Below are 21434 nucleotides of genomic sequence, written 5' to 3' on the forward strand. Positions count from 1 at the left end.
GACTGCCCTTTCTCCCCTCTGAACAACTACTCCCTCCTCCTCTCTGTTTCGTTAGTTACGGAGTTTCTTTCTTCATTGGATTTTCAAATATGCTTTGAAACCCTTCATTATTAAAGTAATCATAAATAGTATTAAATGCCCAAGGAGTGGCGTTGTTGTATTGCAAAGCCTAAAATGAATCCGAATTTTAATTTATAAAATCATCTTATTTTTCATTGGGGAATTACTTTTTCCCAAACTTGCCGATTCCATTGTCTCTCAACTATTCCCATCCCATGCTTATAGGCCATGCCTCCTTCGTCACGCCATTCATGTTAGTCATTACTTACACCAAAAGTCAACCATCGTCCAAAAGAATAAAAGCGAAATTACTTGAAAATTTATTTCCAGCTCCACGCCTGAATTTAAGCACATAATGTAACAAGTAACCTCTCTAACATGAGAATGTTATTTAACCACATAAGTCTTGTCAACAGCTAATTGTCTTAGTGACAACACCATCCGTCATCTTTAAACAAAACTTAACATTAATATCTTTGTGTGTGTCTTTAATTATATTATATTAAAAAACCACACAAATCTTGTATGCTTAAACCACATTACTTAAAGCTTTGTTAAATATTGATCTTTGATTCGTAATATAAAATCCACTTTGAATAAGATTTCTTTTAGAAAAAATGACAAAAAATACTTATTAAATTTTAAAATGATAAATAAGTCATTTTGATAGACTTTGACTTGTTAAACCCACTGCAAGAATAGTTAACACGATTTATTTATCTTTTTCAAATTGAAGAGATAATTTTCTGTCATTTTTTTTTTATTTTTACAGATGAATCTTTTTATAAAATGACATCTAATTCTTAAGATTCTTTTTAGTGCAAGGATCGGAGGTATTACTATACTTTATAGAGTTTAGTAATTACAGCCTCCGCGATGTAATGCAGGAATTCGTATCCATTTTTCATAATGTAGGTGTTTTTTCATTACTACAGAATCCTAAAGTCCGTACATGAATGCGTAATCAAGTGGCGGCGGCTTCGGCGTTGGCTGAGAAAAAAGCGAGAACTCCGACCATGGGTGCGTTGATACAAGTCGCAATCTCGGATTGCTGATAGTTATAGCGATTATCAGAGAACCGGTCGGAACTGTCGGGTCCTCCGACGATGGCTCCGACCAGCAGATTGGGGTTAGGAGAAGAAGAATGGTAGTAGTACTGATATCCGTCGATGCAGGAAACACGTTGAGGGTGATCGTGAATGGACGGTATAGAAGAACCCCTATGATGAATTTTCTTTGGATACCTATCCCCAAAACCCACCATGTACGACATTTTCTTCGGATTATCCCCTAAAATATAATCAACTTGCTTTCTGGCCAGTCCGACGAGGCTCTGAGCCGTCACAGTGGAGCCGCCACACAGCACTCCGGTGGAGCTCGAACTCAGATACTTTGCGTATGTCAAGAGCAGCAAGCTCGTCGATGTAACATATTGCATATTGCCCGTGCTGCCTTTGTAAAGAAGCCCACCTGCAAAACTCATTAATTATTTCAATTACTTCTCTTAAGCTTAGTACATCAATTCCCACCTGCAAACTCGTTAATTATTTCAATTACTTCTCTTAAGCTCAATAAATCAATTCCCACCTGCAAAACTCGTTAATTATTTCAATTACTTCTCTTAAGCTTAATAAATCAATTTGTAAAATCATGAGTGCTTCTTCTTCAGACCTGGGGTGTACTGAGCCTGGGAACCTGGTGATCCGGGCATTAGTGAACATATATAACTGTCAGCGTGTGCTTTATATAGTTCAAGTTCTTGAGTGTTCTTCTGCAAGAATTCCTGTCACAGTATTTGTGTATGTTATCAGTATTGAGTCATAATTATATAAAGAAAAAGAAAGGAAACTAATTAAGCTGGATAATTAAGTACCTGGGAGAGCAATACTTTAGTTCCTCCTCGCTTGTCATCCCAACCAAAGGAGAAGGTACCATCATCTGCCTCTAACACGTCGCTGTTGGACAGTAAATAATTCATATAGGAACTAATTCCAGAGGCTTTGTAAATCCATGTCGCACCCCACAGAAGCTCGTCCTGATCACAGCGCACATATATGTATGTGTGTGTGTGTTAGGAAATGTTTGAGACAGAGTTGGGTTAAGACTTGAGAGGGAGACGAAGCATGTATTTATTATTGAACTTACATGATATCCAGAGTAAGAACAATAGAATGGACAGACCACGGAATTAAGGGACTTACTATAAGATCCCCTGTAACGTTCTGCAAAATCAAAAACCTGAAAAGTGTGTCACGTGCATGCAAATGACGGAGAATTGGAAGTATGGGATACCAAATCCCATGTTGAGTAGAACGAAATATTCAACGCGATATTTGAGTGGGTTGGTTATTCCACCTCAATAGTTATAGCTTTTGGGATAGAATTCCAATCCCACTTAAGTACCCATCAGGAAAAAATAAAAAATAAATGAGAAGGTGAGTGTTGATATTTACTTGAATGGCTGCTTGAAGTAGTTTGGAGGAATATGCAGGGTCGGATTGTTTGAAGACTAAAGAAGAAGCTGCTAATGCAGCAGCAGTTTCAGCTGCTACATCTGATCCTGGGCTTTGAGGGTTCACCATGTACACGTCTCTAGGAGTGTCCATGTCTTCAGGCCTTTGCCAACACTTGTGATCCGTGTTAGCCTCTCCCACCTACGCAGCAACAATTCCATGTAATTTAATTTTCCATCACTTTGTTCATTGTTAACAATCTATCTACGTATTTGGTTGGTAACTGAGTACAATGGTGACGTGTAATTCATGTAATTAACCCCACCAAGTAGATAAGGTTTCTCATTCACTTACTTGGACATATAATGTTTCAGGAGTGGAAGTGGCTGCTTTAAGCAGATAATCAGTGCCCCATCTGATAGCAGCTCTGGCATTTTCAATCTGATCCTGCATTGAGCTTCCAAACTCAATCACACTCCATGCCAATAAAGTAGTGGTAAATGCCATTGGAAGCCCAAACTTAACGTTGTCCCCAGCATCATAATAACCACCCACCAAGTCCACCTGAACCATCGAATCAGATGTGTCTTAGTTTCACAATACAAATCACCAAGTTTTTTGACTCGAGAGACCAGAAAATAGAAAGAATATATATATAGAGACACAGACGTGGTAGGGAGAGCCATCGGACAAGGCGGAATCACCCCTCCAAGTGAGGTTCTGGTTGGAGGGTAATTTGCCAGAACGCTGGCCTTCAAAGAAGAGAATGGATTTCTGAAGAGCGTCACGGTATTGCTGGGAAGAGAATGCTGCGTGAGCAGGTGAAGCAGAGAGGATTACGAAGCAGAGGCATAGGCACATCGACATTGTGGAGGGAGAGGAAGAAGCAGAAGCAGAAGCAGACAATGTCAGTGAATAAACTATAAGTATATGGTTTGCAGAGAATATTCCTATTCATGAGATGGTGATGAGGAATTGAATTAATTGAATTTATAGGAAGTTGGAAAGGCAGATAAAATCCTAAAGGCTTAAATTAGTTCCCTACTTTGTGACCCTGAACAATCGGGTATACCACATTACTTCAATTCGATTTTGGTATGACAGAAGAGGTAAAGCAAAGATTATTTAGTACTCTTATGGTGTTGTTTTTTGTTCAATTATTCGCTAAAATAATATGGCGTGACAATAGAGGCAAACGAGTACCCCGCCCCGCAAGAATGATAAATGTTCTCTTAAATTATTATTACCAGACCCATTCTTCTTCTGTTTCGTTTTGAAAAATAATTCTTTTTTTCAAAACAATTTCGAAAGAAGCCATCAGTAACGGATGGTAAGGGCTTGGCTTCTCATTGATTGGGCTGCCACAAAAAGTTTGGTAGCTTGCAGGCCAACACTTCCATTTTTAGTCTATAAAATCGTTTTTTTCCCCCTCCTCTTTACCAAAAAAAATCGTTTTTTCCCTTTTGTTCTTTTTAATCACGGAATTACTTTCTCTCTAAGCTTGCCTATTTTTAATGACACATAGGCCATAGTTGAAACTTGAAAGAAAGAGCCTCAATTCATTGCCCCATGGGTATCTGCGAGTCCAGACCCATATATTATTGGGTGCCATATCTCAATTATTTCTGATGCTCATAGGCCACGCCTCCTTCATTATTCTGAAGGACGTCAAGTCATATTATCAAACACCAAAAGTCAATTAATCACCACCCAAGAAAATTAACCTAATAATATATTTCCGGAACTTAAATGCGCATAATGAAGTAAGAAAAGTCCAAACTTATACACCACCGGACTTCACAGTATAATCACAATTACCCGATTCTACAGATGAAGGATCCATTTGCTGCCAATCATTCAGTTGGGTCATGCTTATTTGGGCTATAACTTAACTAAGAAAAATGAACCTAGATATGTAATCCCATCACATGTAAATTAGATATTAAACGATGAGAAAAACTTGTGTACGCAGAATTCAGTTCCTTGAAGCAGACAAGCATCATCACTAAACCACAGTGACAAAACCTCATATATCTCTTTATGTTACATATATACAAATGGATAAAACAAAAACAAAAAACAAAAAAAAGACCAGACATGTGCCAGTGGATAATGCTTTACAGTATGATTACAATATATGATGCTGAATATTAAGGCTCATCTATTTGTGACTGTAATAACTATTTGAAAGAGAAGAAGAAGAAGAAGAAGAACCAGATATGTAGTTGCAATGTATATGATATTTCGTGATGCATGACTCAACTGGGAATATGTGCTCATGCTTGTAGTTTAGGACAGAGAGGAGAGTTTGGATTTGCCACAGAGCCTGCAAGTTATTAGTCAGATTTGTAAGTAAGTTAATTTCTGATTGATATCACAAAAGGAGGGTTATACTCACAGATTTCAGCATAACAGGGTTGTTTAGAAACTGGATCCTCTTCAAATGGAGGTGGAACTTGGCCATACACCATCTCACAACTCATATCTTCAAAATCTGATATCAAATTAGCCAGGCTTCATTTTGGGAGTCCAAAAATCCAATCAACATTATTACTCCCTCCAGTCTTTTATATCAGACAGAAAAAATGGATAGTTCTATACTCCTCTGGTCTTATTTATAAGGCACTTTCAACATGTTTCACACAGACCAAGAAAACCTTAAACTGTATTAACTATTCATTAAAATATAGCAACTTTCCAATTTTATCTATATTTAATATATACATATTTCAAAAAAAATAACTATCTACACTATAATAAATAAAGAATAATATAGTACATTCATGGTAAAAATTTAATGAAGTGACCTATTAGACAAAAAAACACCTTCTCTCTTTATCCTATAAATAGGACCAGAGGAGTATATATTAGTCACCTAATGGAGGATTAATTAAGTTTTCCAAGATTGTCACTCTTTTCAATTTTTTCCAAGTACACTTAATCATGAATGAGGATTTTTTCCCCACTTCATGCTTTCAAATAGAGGTAATGTGGATTTTTTTTTTTTTTTTCATTTACAGACAAAGTTAATAACTTAACCACTTGTCTTTAGTTCTAATGAGGGTTTAGACGAGACTTATATAAAGACCAGGGAGGGAGTAATTAGCATTCAAACCTTAAAAAAGGGAGTTTCACAACGTACTAGGGATCATTGTTAGTGGAAGTCCAAACTCATTAGTGAAAAATCTTGGGTAGGAATTTTGCACATATTGACACACATGCCAACGCAGCCACTGTTCTCTAGGTACCTTGAATTTGATAAGAAGAATAGAAGAACTATTATTAAGGGCTTCAATCTTTATACAAATTAACAGCTGCTACTAATTTTATTTTCACTTGATTCCCATACCTGCACTTCTTTATATGCACACCACTTTTCTGCTTCACCCCATTTACCTCTACTTCAATAACCTAAATGCATCTCAAGAAGTTGAATATCAGTGACAGCACCGTACAGAGTCGTAAGAGAGGGAAACCTAGGATGACTTGAAATAATTAAAAACCATGCAATAAGATCAAAGAATCAGCCAATAGTCCAAATTTTGTTACACCAAGGCCTTGATAAAGATACGTGCGTATCATAGAGTATATGTCTCAAATAACCCAGCCAAATCGACGAATTTCAAATCAAGTTTACTAATCTAGTTTTGGCACAAACATTTCATGATAAAGCATCACCACTTGATGAAGCAAACGTCAAAAGATTTGATAAAGCATCCCCACTTGATGAAGCAAACGACAAAAGATTAACTACTCCCCCAAAATTAGAAAGAAAAAAGAAAGTTATAGTTTCAGCTTCACAAAAAGCATGATCCTAAACAGAAAACCATGAGTCTGACACTGCTTAAAGCACCGAAAAGACACATTAGTAATTAGCAACCTTTGGTTAATCAGCGTTTAGCTTCAAAGTAAGATATAAAAACCAAAAGAACTAAAAGATGTAACAACAACTACATCAACATCAACAAGAACTTGCAGGCATGTTGAATCCAGAATGGTATGATGATGAGGCAGAGAGAGGAAATAACCTCAGAAGGGCCGACGAGCCAGTGGAAGAAAGGGACAGTCAAAGCAGCATTGAACTCCGCAGCCCACTTAGTGGGTGGGAATAATTTCCTGAACTAGAGTAACACAGTTAACCAGAAGACTTCACAGAAGAAGCTAGAAAGAAAGCACAGTGAAATAAGAAGAAAAGGGAAGGGAATTGGAACCTGAGCAGGCACCAGGAGGAAGCATGGACAAGAGAACCTCTCTGACCACCTTGCTGCTGCTGAAGACGAGACCTTCCCTGCATGACCCGCCTCGACACATCCACGAATGACTCGTAGTCATAGTCCCACTCTTTCTTATTTTTGTTATCAGTACTGGGCTTTCGGGGAGCGAACTTTTCCATCTTGCGAGCAAACAGAGTCATGAATGCCTTCTCGAAAATGCCGTCATTGTAACGAGTCTTTTGTCCCAGGGGAGCCGGTTCGCCTGATGGCTCGGCAATCCCACACCGAACCACGCCCACCGGTTTCATCCCTTGCCGATGGGGATATCGGCCGGCACGAGTAGGGCCGGTTAGCTGTACTCCATGGAAGCTTAGAATCGCCATGAATTCCGACTGCTCAGTTTCACACCACTCTGCGTTCGGAAGTGGGAAGCCCACGTTTAGATAGGCTTCCACCTGTCACCAACGCTCGATTTTTAACCACACAAAATATTTCTTCTCTTTCAACGCCACGCAGCTACCACGTTCCCAGCTAAACCAACCTCACGTTTCCCGTTCTTCTCTTTTTCTTTCCCAGTACTTCTTCCTAATTCGAGCAGCTTTCATATTGGGCCTCCATCGTCACAAATCCACACACTATCAAAACTCAAAAGATGGGCTTCTTTTTTTAGATTTCAATATGCACCATTTTTTCAGCTCATGAAAAGAAAAGTCTTGCTTGCGAAACCCATATCAGTTTGTAGAACCCAATCCACTTATTTTATGAGCCCAATCAACAGGTCCAGTACCACGGCCAGTCGCCGCCCACAACCGGGCAATAACTGAAGAGAAGATTGCCTCGTTTTGCGGCAATCTCTGCCTCTGATCAAATCCGATGGTCCCGACAGGCTACTCACAGTCGTTGATTATTAAGGACTTTGCTGATGCCAAATGATGTCCAGAGGATAGGTTGCTAATTACTACGATCTTTAATAAGACCCTATTTGACTTTTATTTTGGTCTTAAATATAAGACCGAATCCACTTTGTCTCTCATATTTATACATTTTTTTCCAAGGAACCCTTTACAATAATAGTTTTAGTCAATATAATTGATTAGTAAAGATATTTTAAGGAAACAACACCTATTTAGGACAAATAACTAACTCAACTTACTTCCTTAATCTCCTCAAATTAGTTAATTGGTTCTATAATTAGAACTAGAGGTGGTATTATTTATGAAATATGATGTAGTATATTAAAAGAGATTTATCTCAACTTGTATAAAATACTTATAAATCACATATCTAAACAAGCCTAAAGAGGTGACGTCTAACTTCCACTCTTCTTGTTGGCTTGAGTGCCCATTGATAACATTAAAAAAAAAAAAAAAGGTCAAAATGAGTGCTTCTGTTTTAGAGAAAATTCATCATTTGATGATTTGGTCCTCATAATTTCTGAATTTTTTGACCATCAATACATAGAAAGCTCAAGTATATATCTTCGCTTTAAATTCAATCATGAAACGATATATTAACAATAAGGAGCAGTTTTATAATGAACCCATGCATAATATAATGCTGCATCCAATTTATTTGTAAAAAATAATTTATTAATAAATGTAAACTATAAGTTGTTCCTTATAAATAGGTTATAGGAGGTAACGCTTCAGTGAAAACTAACGGGTGTTTAGAATGATAAGATTGATTAGCATGCTAAGAAAATTAAATCTTGTGAATAGGAATATGTATATGTGTATTAAGAGATGGCCTGGCTATCCCATTTGAACCTACATGCATGCTCGAATTTCAATCAAAGTGGTTAATTATTAGCATTAGCACTAATTAACATAAAAACTATAAGTTATTCTATGTAGTTATTTGTTACAGAAGGTAAGGATAAAAACATACTAGACTTTGACCAAATAGGCTCGAGCCTGTTACAGGAATTCAAGTTTGAGCTCAGATAAAATAAATTTTAAAAAAATTAATCACGCCAAATCTATAGGATATTTCAAGCTAAGCTTTAGATTTAAAAGCCTAGCCTATTTATCTTAAAAGTTTTCTAAATAGGCTTCAGGATTGACTTATTAGGCTTTAGGATTGCTAAACATGTCAGGCCATATTAGGCTCCTATTGGCTATTAGGAATCTAGTCTTCTTCCATTCCACAGAGAGAGAGAGAGAGAGCTATATATAATTATTAGGAGGGGAATGCATTAATGGAGGAAGAAGAATAAGCGAAGTGGGAGAAGGGATTAAAAAGAGTGTTAGATTGGAAGAAGAGCATGTGTGGAGATGGAGGAGGCACATGGGCTCGTTACCAGAAAAGCAAAAAACAACAAAACAGACAGATGCATATGGTTAGTAATGTTAGGGAAGAATGAACGAACAACACTATACAATGAGACCAATAAAAAAAAGACAAACAATTACAGAAATTCTTGGAGATATTAAGGACAGCCAGCCAGCCAGCCACACACAGCCTCCTCGTAATAACTCACCGCTCATTTAAAACAGAACAGTGATGAATCAAATCAAAATATCCAAATATATAGTACTATGCATGCATGCAGTTGCGCAGTATCAATAAATAATAACAGCAATTCATTCACACACAGTCAACGTCCACGTCCACATCCACGTCCACGTCAGCAATATCGAAAGTTCTCTCCGTCTTTACCAGAAGCCCTTGCTTACAACTTGCTCATGTCCTCACTATATAAGTCATCTTTAGAAACAGTTTTTTTATCCCAAATACAATTCATCCACAGCCTCATATTCATTACTTTTTTGTGTGTCCCATTTTACTCTCGTCACTAGTTAATTGAGGGTTAAAATTGAAAAGTTCCAATCACATCGTTTAAAGAGGTCAGAGTTGGAAAAGCCTATCGATTTAAAACAAAGTAATTGACTTAACTGCCATGTTACACTTAGCATGCGAGAATTAGTCAGAAGTGCCCTACAATAAGGATAAGAGGAATTACGAGACAGAAAGAGCGGGCATTGGAAAGAAAAAGTCTAAATATAAGCAGAAATCCAAAAAGATATTGTGATTTCTAAGCAATGGTAGAGGCGCGTGTATATATACATACTTCCGATCTTAATTATAAGATCTCGTTTATAACTTATAAACAAAATCTTATAATTAGTATCAGGGTTAGTATATATCAACGATGGGCTCAGTGTGATTCTTCATTGTTCCTATGATCTTTCATATTGTTGAGTGGGCATTCATGTGTGAGTCACGAGGGACTACTTTGACTCTATCCTTCTGCACCAATTAAACAACATCGCATAATTCTCCGATCAATGACCAAACTCATCTGTGATGTGTCTCTGTTTGCTTGGGGCGCCTAACCCTCTATTGACTTTTCCAACCGCTTTATTCCCTATTTATTATTTATCAGTGCGGTACTGTGTGCTCTGAAGTTACCATGCATGACTCTTTTAATTACTTCTTCACAGTAGCAAGATTCATTTTTGGTAATGTGATTAATGCGACTCCCATTAATTTCACGGTCATTATCAGTCACTACCATCATGTGTACTAATAACTGAGGGCCAAACTGTTCGGTGGTTTTTTTCCCCCCCTCCCTATTCACAGTTGAACGTGCAAGAGTCTGAGAGGCTCCTTTGCTTGGATTGGACGGCCCGGGGATCCAATTAAGGTCGTTGGGACATTTTCAAAACAAACATATGTGCCGCTCATCATCGCATCATTCATAAATCCAAATTCATTACATTCACACTTTAGTGGACAAGAGTATAACCTTAAATTATCACTTCATGAAAATTACTACTATTGTTATCTTGGTTTGACTTTTAGAAATACATTACTACAAAAAGAGAAGGGAAAAAACAACGAATCAATAACAAAATTTGTAAATTTCATCACAAAAGAGACCATTACTAATTAAATAGTGACAGAATTTCATTGCTAAACTGATTCATTACAAGAATTCCATTGTTAAATTTTGTTGCTAATTCGTTATTTTTTATACTATATATATTCAAAGGTCTTTGTTGTATACTAAAAAAAAATTCACCATCAATCAAATTTGCACTCAAAAACTGTAATGGATAGAGGCTAATTAAGCTTGAAAGAAATTGTTGGCACTAAGGCCTAGCACTCTCTAACTTAATAGGTCCCAAAGTAATTCCTCATTTCATTGTTATAAAACAATTCTAAAATGTGAGATGGGTGCATAGTTTCAGATTTAAAATTTTTAATATGTAATTTTTTCAATGATACATTTATTTTTTCAAATAAACATTAGTTTAGTTATAAGATTATTTAGTTTGAATTTTGTATATGTTAAAATAAAAATTTAATTGAAATATATACAAAAATTAAATTTAATCTAGACCATCCAAAATTAACGTGGATGGTCCAAATTAAGATGAGCATTTCATTCTCATCATTGTAATGAGTATGAAATGTGCTCCCTTAAACATTTGGTAATTGCAAACATATCAATAAAAAAATATCCAGCTATCCTCATAAGAGAAGATGTAGAAGAAAATCATATTAACTTGGATTAAAATGCATCTAGCACCTTATCAGGTGCATCCCGTATCCTGAAATATTTTGTGATACATCTAATGATTAGAAGTATTTTTTTGAGGTGCGTCCAGCACCCTGACGTACTTTTTTAATGCATCTAGCCTAAAATAATTTTTTTAGATATGTCCAACACCCTAAAATATTTTTTTGTACATCCAGTTAGATATACAAAAAAATATTTTAGGGTGTTGGACGCACCTGAAAAATATTTCAAGGTGCTGAACGCATTACAAAACACTTCAAGGTGCTAGGTGCACTCAAGAAAATATTTTGAGGTCCTGAATACACCTTAATCCCATTAATTTTGATGAGATATAAGTCATTAAGCAGCTTATGCTTGTAATTAATCATGGCCACGCTTACAATTCTCTACTATGTAAGGCTGATTGTATATAATACCACCTCCAATCCTTAATACAAGAACTAATTGACTAATCTGAATAGCTTAGAAAATTTTAATAAGTTACTTATTTGTAATAATTAGGTGTTGTCTTTCATAGAATGTCCTTGCTAATTATGTGCATTAGCTATAACTATCATTTAATGGAATCCTTAAAATATGAAACTATTACAAAACTACTTTTAGAAAAATAGATAAATATGACAGATAAAATGGATTGGCAAGGACCGAAGGTGATACAAGATTAGTTAATGAAACAAATTAAGCATGTCTAGATAATGAGGGAATGATTTAAATTTGTCAATTAAGGCCTAACATCCAATGATCATGATGACATATGCATAGAAATACATGTGTGTGCAAGCTACATTAAATATTACATCCGATCTTTAACACAAAATCTACTTAACTCATTTAGTAAGTTAAAAAAACTAAGTTACTTATTTTTAAAAAATGTATGCTGACTTCCCTAAAATGCTCTCTCAAATCATTTGCATTGAAACTACCACTTGATGCAAACTTTGTTAACACATGCAATTAATAGGAATATATTAATAAAATATTGATAAATATGGGGGCATTAATATCTTATATTTAGGACCAAACCAAACATTTAACCAACTCTTATATACTCCTTCGGTTCTTAATATAAGAGTTAATTAAAGAGTTGATATTAGTCCTATATATAAAACCCATTTCACATGTTTATCAAAAAAATTTCAAGTTAACCTTAGTGATATTTCTCAAACAATAATCAAGTGGGAGAGGAAATGAGGAAATTAAGAAAAATGCTTAGGTGTTTTAGAAAAAACATATCATATTAACTAATTTAATTAACATTCTTAACCTATTCAAATTAAGTAATTAAATCTAAAAAAAATTACTACCCAGTCCTAAATATAAGACCTATTTTGTAGTGTAATTTACATTACAAAATCGATTTTATATTTAAGACCGGAAGAATAGCACATATCACGGACCGGGTGTAGTATTTTGAAATGAGCAAGATGACATACCGAAGATTCAGGCCAATGAAAATACTGTATCCTTTACCCAAAACCATTCCTCAGTTTCCCCGTTTTGCAGGTTTAATTTCTGTCTTCTTTCTTCTGTTCAAAATAAATATAAATACATATAGTCAAGTCAATGATCAACGTTGAGGTGTGATTATGAGATTATTAATTACTTGCCTAATTAACTGGCTGGATCATCAACTTGCATATCATTTTTTAATGACCAAAATATAAAAAATCTCCCCAAACTTTATGCCACTTCTATGCATAATCTTCCCTCACTTTTAAAAATTTAAATTAAGAATCCTAATGTTTCATATTTTGATTATCAAACCCATTTTATTAAAATAACAGTTTTTGCCATGTCAAAAATTTAATATTTTTTATTATATATCACATCATTTAAAAAATAACACTTAGCATTTGACCTATACTTTTAAGTGTTTTTTCAATACTTAAAATAAAATACTTAAATACTAAGAAAATATAAAATATTTAAGTACTTAAAAAATATTTGAAATATTTATTTGACTAAGTCATTTTTAAATAAAAAAGTATAAATTATTTAAAATTACTGGTCAAATGTCAAGTGTTATGTTTTAAATGACATGACATATAATAGAAAAAATATAAAACTTTGATAAGGTAGATACTGTTAACTTTAACGGTAATTTTAACAGTAATGAGGTTAATAATCAAAATAAAAAAGATTCAAATTTTTAATTTAAATTTTTAAAAATCAGAAAAGTTATACAAAATTGACTCAAAATGTAAGAGTGTTTTGCGTATTTGAACCATTTTTAATTATTGTACAAAGTCATCATCGAAATTGATCCAACCTAGCTAGGAAAAAAAATAAAGAGTGTTCCAGCCCGTTACGTCTCTGCTAAAGCTAGATTAGCACAATTCCCTAACTAGTGAAATATTCTAAATCATAATTAAGAAACCTAATACTTTACCACATCTTGCATAATTTGTATATTAGTATATAAATATAAATGTACTTATATAGGAGGAAAGAGAGTATTTTATATATTATATAATTTTCAACCTCAACACCCTCGTAATTAAACCTTATTAACTCCATACATCCTAGATATTTTGCTTCTTATCTCTCATATGACAAAAGGAATTTACGCATCCATTATGCTCATGGAAGTCAAATTCACAACCTCGTACTTCAGTACTCATAGAGAAATTTTTTTGGTCATTTTTCACCAATAGAAAGAACCCAAGTGCCCATTATATCTACGAAGATTGAACTCGCAACCTTAAATAACACTTAAAGAGATATTTAACATTAATTGGGCAGATGTATGTTCAGAAATCAGAATATGAGTTTGGGAAAACCAAACAAATTAAAGTTATGGTTAGCTTAACTGGAACCTAAATTTAGGCCCTGTAAACAGCAACCTGATCCAAAACATGAATATAATAGAAGGTAAAGCGATGAATAACGAGTGGATTAAAGACAAAATGGCTAGAGGAGATCAAATTGCATTTCTTTTCAGAGCGAGAAATAAAAATCTTGGAACTCTTCCTTTTGTCTGGGTGTCTCTGTACCTTCGTAACGCATTTCTTCTCCAACAAACCAATTCCCAACCTCATCCGATTATTAAAAAGTTAATCCTTTTTGCATCATCGATATCAAACCTTTTCCAGATATTCCCAGGCAAGTAATGTCCCATAGATTCATTGTTTGCTCCCCTATCCCCTTAATGACAATTCCCTCCTTTCTACGCAATATATTTTAAGATTAATGACAACATTGTTTTACATGTGCTCCAATGTGCTTGTGTTTGAAAATGTGTTGAATTTGGCCAAAACCATGTTTTAACCATAATAGCGTGAGAATAGTTTTGTCTCGTAATAAGTTGTTAAATTGATTTGGCAACGTGGCATCAAACAAGTTAAAAAGCCTTGTACTATGATTTGTAGATCGTCTTATTAAAATTTTCGAAAAACCAGACGGGTTAAAACCATTAGGGGAAAAAAAGCCTAAATGAAACCATCAGCAATCATCAAATGATCTTTACTATCAGTCTAGATGGCATCTATATATGAAGTAAGCCTGATTAATTAAATAACCATTTTTTCTTTTGGGCCAAAACCTGATGATCGAACTACCTGATTAACGTGCCTTTTTGTTAAATCTTTCTAAAAACATGATGTGAGGTAATAATCTAATCACTTATAGCTAAACATTACTTGGTGCAAAGTGAATCTAACCACTTGACAAAGTCCATATTAGGAGCTGTGAAAAAAAGTTACGCATGTAATACTTCATATAAGTGCATGTGTAATTTTCGTCACACCATGTAACAGCTATTATTATGCCTAGCTACAGGTTAGCTAGCCTCTCCATGACCTAAAACTTTATATATATTCTCGAATTTTTTTAAATAATATGGTAAGAGTTAAAGGGCATGTAGTCTAATGGTATTGACATTTTCTTATAAGTAAAAAGTCATGGATTCAATCCTGTTTATAACTTCAAATAGTTAGTGTTTATCCTTTCAGTTAAAAAAAAAAACAATATGAAAAGAAAGTTATCAATAAAAACCAAAAAAATGCAAAGAAAGAGTAAAAGACTACCGAATCTTTCATCAGCAATGGTGAGTTTCAAAAAAGACTCGCAAATGAACAAGAAAAATCCGTTAGGCTCGTCAATCAATATTCTATCCCGCTTGTATCTGACTAGCCCAGCATCTTACAATGAAGAACGCCTTATAACGTGTATTATACAAACATCTGTACGAACACGCATAGGGGTGGTAACATGTCAGATCATGTTAGGTTGTGTTTAACAGGCCACTCTTGTTTACTAACAAGCTGGTCTAAGCTTAGTTTGTGACCTGTTATAGATTTTTTTTTTTTTGAAACGGAGCTTGATCTGTATAAACTATAAAGGCTTGGCTTAGCCTAAGCCTATTTAAAAAACTTGTAATTTTAAAATTTTCAATTTCAAATGCAGAAAAAAAATACATAGACTAATAAAAAAGGTCAAATATACATACTACATACTAATTATTTTTATTATTATTTTGATTTAATTTTAATATCATAAATAATATTTTAAATCTTAATTACGGTTAATATTATTGAAAACAGATTATAAGTATATACTAAAATTTGAAATAAAACTAGATATAAGTATAAAATAAAAATTAAAATTAAAATAAATAAACTGGCAAGCCTAACAAGCTTAATAGGATTTTGAAATGACTAGACCTGACTTATTAGGCTAAACAAGCCATCAAAAAATCTAAGCCTTTTTCTCTTTTGAAACAGTCAGGTTATGGCCTCTGATAGGCCGCTTGACCTGTTCCGTCCTTAGCCATACAGTCTGATTTTAAATATAAAAATTAGTTTGTGGTGCAAATATCACACATAACCCTAGGTCCTCACTCTATCAGATACGCTTCTTGTTAGTCTCATCTCTTGTGCTATTTGAGGTCTGCTATTGCTAATTTCCAATAATTACATGGAGACGACCACTCTGTTGTACAAGCAAATTAATTATCTTTCTGTACTTCTGTTGTTATTAAGAGATCAGAATATTCTGTATATGTGAAAAATTAAATAAGTAGAATTACTTTAACATAACAGTGCGAGGATGGGAGGACAAAGAAATTTGATGAGTTGAAAATAAAGTGAGGGATAACCCTTTAAAAAAAAAAAAAAATGAGGCGCTGTACATTCTGAACAATCCATGTGTCGTTGTATTTCCCGGTAAAATTAAAGAGAAATATCCAAGAAATAGAACATGAAAGAAAAGTCTTTGTAGTTTGACGAAAAGCCTTTAAAACAGTGGCAGGAGTTTGAGAGGAAGAAGAGTGGTAATTAAATCGGTACCTAAAGGCATGGTGGTTCATGTGGCAAACACAGATTGCATTGAATGGCAGAGGGTGGAATTATTATATTGACCCATTTAATAATCTTGAATTTACGTAACCGTTGATATTAATGAGGTAGGCTTTTGTTTTTGCCCTGCGTCGATGAATTGCAGGTCAAGAAAATCAGTAGGAATGAAAAACGGTGGCCTATATATAATTTCAAATTGGCAAGAAAGTGACTAATTCCGTGGGATTTGGCTAACTTTATTAATATGTTAATTTGCTTTATTGCTTTTATCACTTTCTAAGATTCGTGGGTCATGTAAAAACATTTAGCCAACCCATAATAGTGTCCTTCTCCAGAGAGAGAGAGGGAGAGAGGAGGTTCAACCACCAACTACTTTTTTTTTATTGGCCAACAAATGTTAAATACATGTGTTTGTGTTATGCGTGGTGTTGCGGTGGTGTATTTGGGTTTTGGCTTTTGCCTCTAAGTTTTAAGAAAGGCATTTCCACACGCTTTGATCAGAAACCTCGAAACACGGGCATGGGTAGTGTACGAGTGTAAGAGACGAAGAAGCCCTCCTCTATCTCTTCCCTTCATTAAGCTTTCTGGAACAAACAGAACGGTACTAAGCACCCTCCACACCCACACACACAGTACACACTGTTAGAATTATATGAGAAAATGGGGGACACGGCGAGGAGGATTGTAGCATCAAGTGGGAGAGTGATAAACAAAGGAGTGAGCTGGTTTGTGTTTTGTATTCTTGATCTTCTAGATATTGTACTTTGTGTGGTGTTTAAGGTGGTGGATTTGGTGGTGGAGGGAGAATGGAAGCCTTGTTATTGCTCGTCGGGATCTGCGAAGGAAGCCATCAGAAGCGGAGGAGGTAATATCTTGGTGTCGGAGCACGGCGGCGAGTCGAAGATCCTGTCTCTGACGACCTCCTCGAAGATATTGCAGCTTGAGGATATCTCCGACACCCTCTTCTCTCGTCCTTCCTTGGTGTCTCAGTTGAAACGCCTCCACATTGATTCCTCTCATAAGAACAGCAATACATCGTTCACCGTCAACTCCACCATCGTCGAGATGCTCGGAAGAAGACAGCACGGCCAACACCCCGCCACCGCCAGATGGTCCGACTGTGATTGCACGCTATGCACAGGTTGGATCTCTCCTTCTTCCAAAGGCAAACTCTTCGTCAGAACTCAAGGACCCATCATGACCACAGGTTCAAAACATAAATATCAAATATTTTTCTATTTACTGATTAGAGTAGTCGGAGTTGACTGATAAGTGTGTATGTGTGAATGATCAGGGGGGATGAGAAGAGGAGAAGATGTGTTGTTTATACATGGATTTATATCGTCGTCGTTGTTCTGGGCGGAGACATTGTTTCCGAACTTCTCCGGCAAGGTGAAGTCGAGTTATAGGTTGTTTGCGGTTGATCTGCTTGGGTTTGGAAGAAGTCCGAAGCCAAGTGAGTCGCTATACACACTGAGAGAGCATTTAGAGATGATTGAGACGTCGGTGTTAGAGCCTTACAAGCTTCAATCGTTCCACATTGTGGCTCATTCTCTGGGATGCATCCTCGCGCTGGCCCTCGCCGTTAAATACCCTCGTTCCGTCAAGTCCCTCACCCTCCTTGCCCCTGTATCTCTCTCTCTCTCTTACTTTTTTCCGTTCATTTAATACATCTTTGTTTGTTTCTCTCTCATGTTTCATTAATTAAATCTGTGATGTTTCAGCCATTTTATCCGGTGCCGAAGGCGTCGGCGGCGCAGGCGACGCAGTATGTAATGAGCAGAGTGGCGCCGCGGCGCGTGTGGCCGCCGATCGCGTTCGGGGCGTCCATGGCGTGCTGGTACGAGCACATTACGCGATTGATTTGCTTCGTCATCTGCAAGAACCACCGCCTGTGGGAATTTCTCACCAAACTCATCACCCGAAACAGGTCATCTACTATAAACTGTCACTTTTCCGCCTTTCTGCTTACGCGCATTTTGGTTCTTTTTTTTTTTTTTTTCCCCCCCCCTAGTCCTCGTATCACTTCAATTTGACCATCTCTACCAACGATGCTAAATATGTTTCAGAAATTATCTAGGCGATCCAACGGCCACAAATTTATAAACAATTGAACTACACTGATTTTGATTCTTTTCGCTACATATCCTCTCAGAGGTAACATCTTACAATAATTCGAAAAAGAAAATTGATGAGAAGTTTCTATTTAAAAATTTCATTCGCTAGACTCACTCATCTTTTTTTTTTGGCTTAATATGAATTTTGATCATTTAAGTTTGTTCTTATTTTGGATTTGTTTTCTCAAGTTTCAAACTATAAGTTTTGATGCCTCAAGTTTCTTTTTATCTAGGATATTGGTTCCTATAATTTAATAAAAACTCACATCATTTTGTTTCTTGAGAGACAAAAACTTATGATTTAAAATTTGAGAGGCCAAAAACAAAATAAAGACAAATTTAAAAGATCAAAGATTATATTAACTTTTTCTTTGCCAACCATTCGCTAGACTTATAATGTTTTTATACAAGAAAGTATTAGTATTGTATAGGATTTCAAATACAGAAAGTACCGGTACTTGAATTCATGTCATTTCGGCCACTAAAATTTTCAAACAAGTAGTTTTTTCAACAACAAAAAAAAAAAGAAATTGACACATATATAGAAAAGATGTGCCTAAACTTAGAGCCAAGATTAAAAGTACACATTACCCTTCCTATATTTCTATTGTCTTATCTCATATGTGGTCTTAAAATTTTATAGATGAGAACTAATTAATCCCCAATGAGAAGCCAAGCAAATTATGCATGTCAAAGAACTAAAAAGATTGATGCAAAAATCTCACACCACACACACACACACACACAATTTGGATTAAATTTGGGTGGTGAAGTGTGTGTGGATATAGGAGGGGAATAGTGTAGGAATTAAATAGAGGAGAGTTAATACAAGCATGAGGGCCACACTGTCTTATCATGGAGAAGGATGGGAATTAAGGTGGAGACAGAGATGGGGTACCATGGGAAGTGCAAGTCAAAAAAGAATAGAAAAAGGTGGCAATTTTGATCTTGACAATAGCATAGGTGGCATTTAATTGGCCTGATTATGATTATTACTATTATGAGACTGATTCTGACACCGCGTTTTGGGTGGTTTGATTTATAATTCATGAATCGTAACCACAGGTTAAGGACATTCTTAATGGAAGGTTTCTTCTGTCACACTCACAACGCAGCCTGGCACACCCTTCACAACATCATATGTGGCACCGCCGGCAAGATGGAAGCCTATTTGGACGCCGTGAGGGACAACCTTAACTGTAAAGTCACCGTCTTTCACGGCAAAGACGACGAGCTCATCCCTCCCGAATGTAGCCACGAGCTCCAGACAAGAATCCCTCGTGCCAACGTTAATGTCATCGATAACAAGGACCACATTACCATCGTTGTTGGTCGACAGCAAGTTTTCGCTCAAGAACTCGAGCAAATCTGGACCACCACTTGATCGTCGTCATCATTAAACTCACCAAACCTAGCTATCTCCATCTCCAATTGTGGCAATATATCACTACGCATCTCTTTCTTTCTTTCTTTTTCCTGTTCATTTTTCTTGTTCTCTATATTGTTCTCTTACAGCTAAGCTAGCGTCTGAGTGATCTCCAAGATGTGATGGGTGCCAGCTACTGCAATATATAATAGGCTTGCAACCAATTAAAGAAGGAAACAATAATGAATGAATATGCGTTGGAAATATATCTATCTATTTTGTTTTGAGTAGCTCTACCTTTATTTAACTGCTTTATCACATGGAAATCCAAAAATGGATGCGACCATATCACACGTTGGTAGGTCGAATGAGTATTTATTAGCGCCCATTTTGTGTTTGTTGAAAGTCATGGCCATAACATTTATTCATGTACACGCCTCCACACCAACCCAGTATTAAAAATTGAGCGTTATGGTTCAGACACATCAAAGAACTACTATATATGTACCTGATTGTGTCAATGTCAATCTGTACACTCTTGTCATTCATAGATTCAAACCCTGTTCACCAACATCCAGCGACCATTTCTGTTTCATAAATCATATGTAACTGAATGCTGCGAGGTCATTTAATTGTATCAGCAACCACCTGCAGGTTTACAATTTACTTTAGTTTACTGTTATATGTAGTTGTAACTTACTGCATTATTGTTACTTGTGATTCTGATGATGCTACTTTATTATCCATTGAAACTTTTTTTCCTTCCCCTTAAGGTTAAGGGTTCTGGTTTATGGTTTTAATTATGGGCCTGTACGCTGTACAGTACTTTGAAGTCAGGTTGGTCGTTGGCGTGTGTGGTTTGGGTCAAATTTTGTCAGATTCTAGTCACCCACGTTGGACAATTTCCAATCCGGAGGCTAATAAAAATCGTTAGGTAACCTTACACAGAAGACATGCAGCATTCAACACGTGGCACACCTTATTGTGGTTTTTGTACTATTTTACATCAATCTCGTCATTGTCCCTACGTCCGGTAGTTAAAAGTCTAACATATTTAAATCAGATCCTAATGCTCGTACATAATACATTAATAATCATCTCTAATCAGTACTTTTACAGGTATGTTTTTATTAATACGCCTGAAAATTAGAATGCTGCCGCCATATATATATATATATATATATATATATATATGTATGTATGTATGTATGCTCTTTTTCAACCTCCATATTTTCAAATCAGCCCACTAGTTTGTTAATAACTTGACATCTACATGAACTATTTCTGCTGCGATTGTAAATAATGCTGTGTTTTTTCAAGAACAGAACAGAGCAGAGATAGAAATAGGCAAGCAATGAAATGAAGAGGGGTTTAAACAACTTTTTGTTCGTACCATTAAGATTAC

At 35.7% G+C, this 21434-nt stretch overlaps 3 protein-coding genes across 3 annotated transcripts; 1 reads left to right on the forward strand and 2 right to left on the reverse strand.

Moving 5' to 3' along the window:
* Nucleotides 1-969: 969 nt before the first annotated feature.
* Nucleotides 970-3389, reverse strand: LOC114731657 (endoglucanase 1-like). The gene is made up of 7 exons (XM_028918876.1): nucleotides 3183-3389; nucleotides 2868-3077; nucleotides 2514-2714; nucleotides 2206-2298; nucleotides 1934-2095; nucleotides 1732-1843; nucleotides 970-1530 (listed from the first exon to the last, which is right to left on the reverse strand). Exons 1-7 carry the CDS (start codon nucleotides 3378-3380, stop codon nucleotides 1025-1027), a joined length of 1482 nt encoding a protein of 493 aa, XP_028774709.1. The 5' UTR covers nucleotides 3381-3389; the 3' UTR covers nucleotides 970-1024.
* A 1038-nt stretch (nucleotides 3390-4427) lies between these two features.
* On the reverse strand, nucleotides 4428-7135 carry LOC114731658 (beta-carotene isomerase D27, chloroplastic-like). The gene is given in 9 exon segments (XM_028918878.1): nucleotides 4428-4839; nucleotides 4912-5007; nucleotides 5656-5700; nucleotides 5703-5761; nucleotides 5863-5924; nucleotides 6542-6634; nucleotides 6725-6734; nucleotides 6736-6773; nucleotides 6775-7135. Coding segments are annotated over 9 exon segments (789 nt in total). The 5' UTR covers nucleotides 7111-7135; the 3' UTR covers nucleotides 4428-4789.
* Nucleotides 7136-17026: 9891 nt separating this feature from the next.
* Nucleotides 17027-20295, forward strand: LOC114731650 (probable lysophospholipase BODYGUARD 3). Its single transcript, XM_028918868.1, has 4 exons — nucleotides 17027-17753; nucleotides 17841-18175; nucleotides 18271-18476; nucleotides 19729-20295. The coding sequence occupies exons 1-4, from the start codon at nucleotides 17207-17209 to the stop codon at nucleotides 20045-20047; spliced, it is 1407 nt and encodes a 468-aa protein (XP_028774701.1). The 5' UTR covers nucleotides 17027-17206; the 3' UTR covers nucleotides 20048-20295.
* Nucleotides 20296-21434: the final 1139 nt, after the last annotated feature.

Source organism: Neltuma alba, unplaced genomic scaffold (assembly GCF_004799145.2).
Source record: "Neltuma alba isolate B1F8T4 unplaced genomic scaffold, ASM479914v2 tig00012839_pilon, whole genome shotgun sequence".
NCBI lineage: Eukaryota > Viridiplantae > Streptophyta > Magnoliopsida > Fabales > Fabaceae > Neltuma > Neltuma alba.

Coding starts and splice junctions, on each gene's coding strand:
- LOC114731650 (XM_028918868.1), top strand. CDS start 17,207: ATGGGGGACACGGCGAGGAGGATTGTAGCATCAAGTGGGAGAGTGATA. Junction 17,754..17,840: donor AGGACCCATCATGACCACAG/GTTCAAAACATA, acceptor GTGAATGATCAG/GGGGGATGAGAAGAGGAGAA. Junction 18,477..19,728: donor AAACTCATCACCCGAAACAG/GTCATCTACTAT, acceptor TCGTAACCACAG/GTTAAGGACATTCTTAATGG.
- LOC114731657 (XM_028918876.1), bottom strand. CDS start 3,380: ATGTCGATGTGCCTATGCCTCTGCTTCGTAATCCTCTCTGCTTCACCT. Junction 3,078..3,182: donor CCGATGGCTCTCCCTACCAC/GTCTGTGTCTCT, acceptor TCGATGGTTCAG/GTGGACTTGGTGGGTGGTTA. Junction 2,715..2,867: donor CTGAAACATTATATGTCCAA/GTAAGTGAATGA, acceptor GTTGCTGCGTAG/GTGGGAGAGGCTAACACGGA.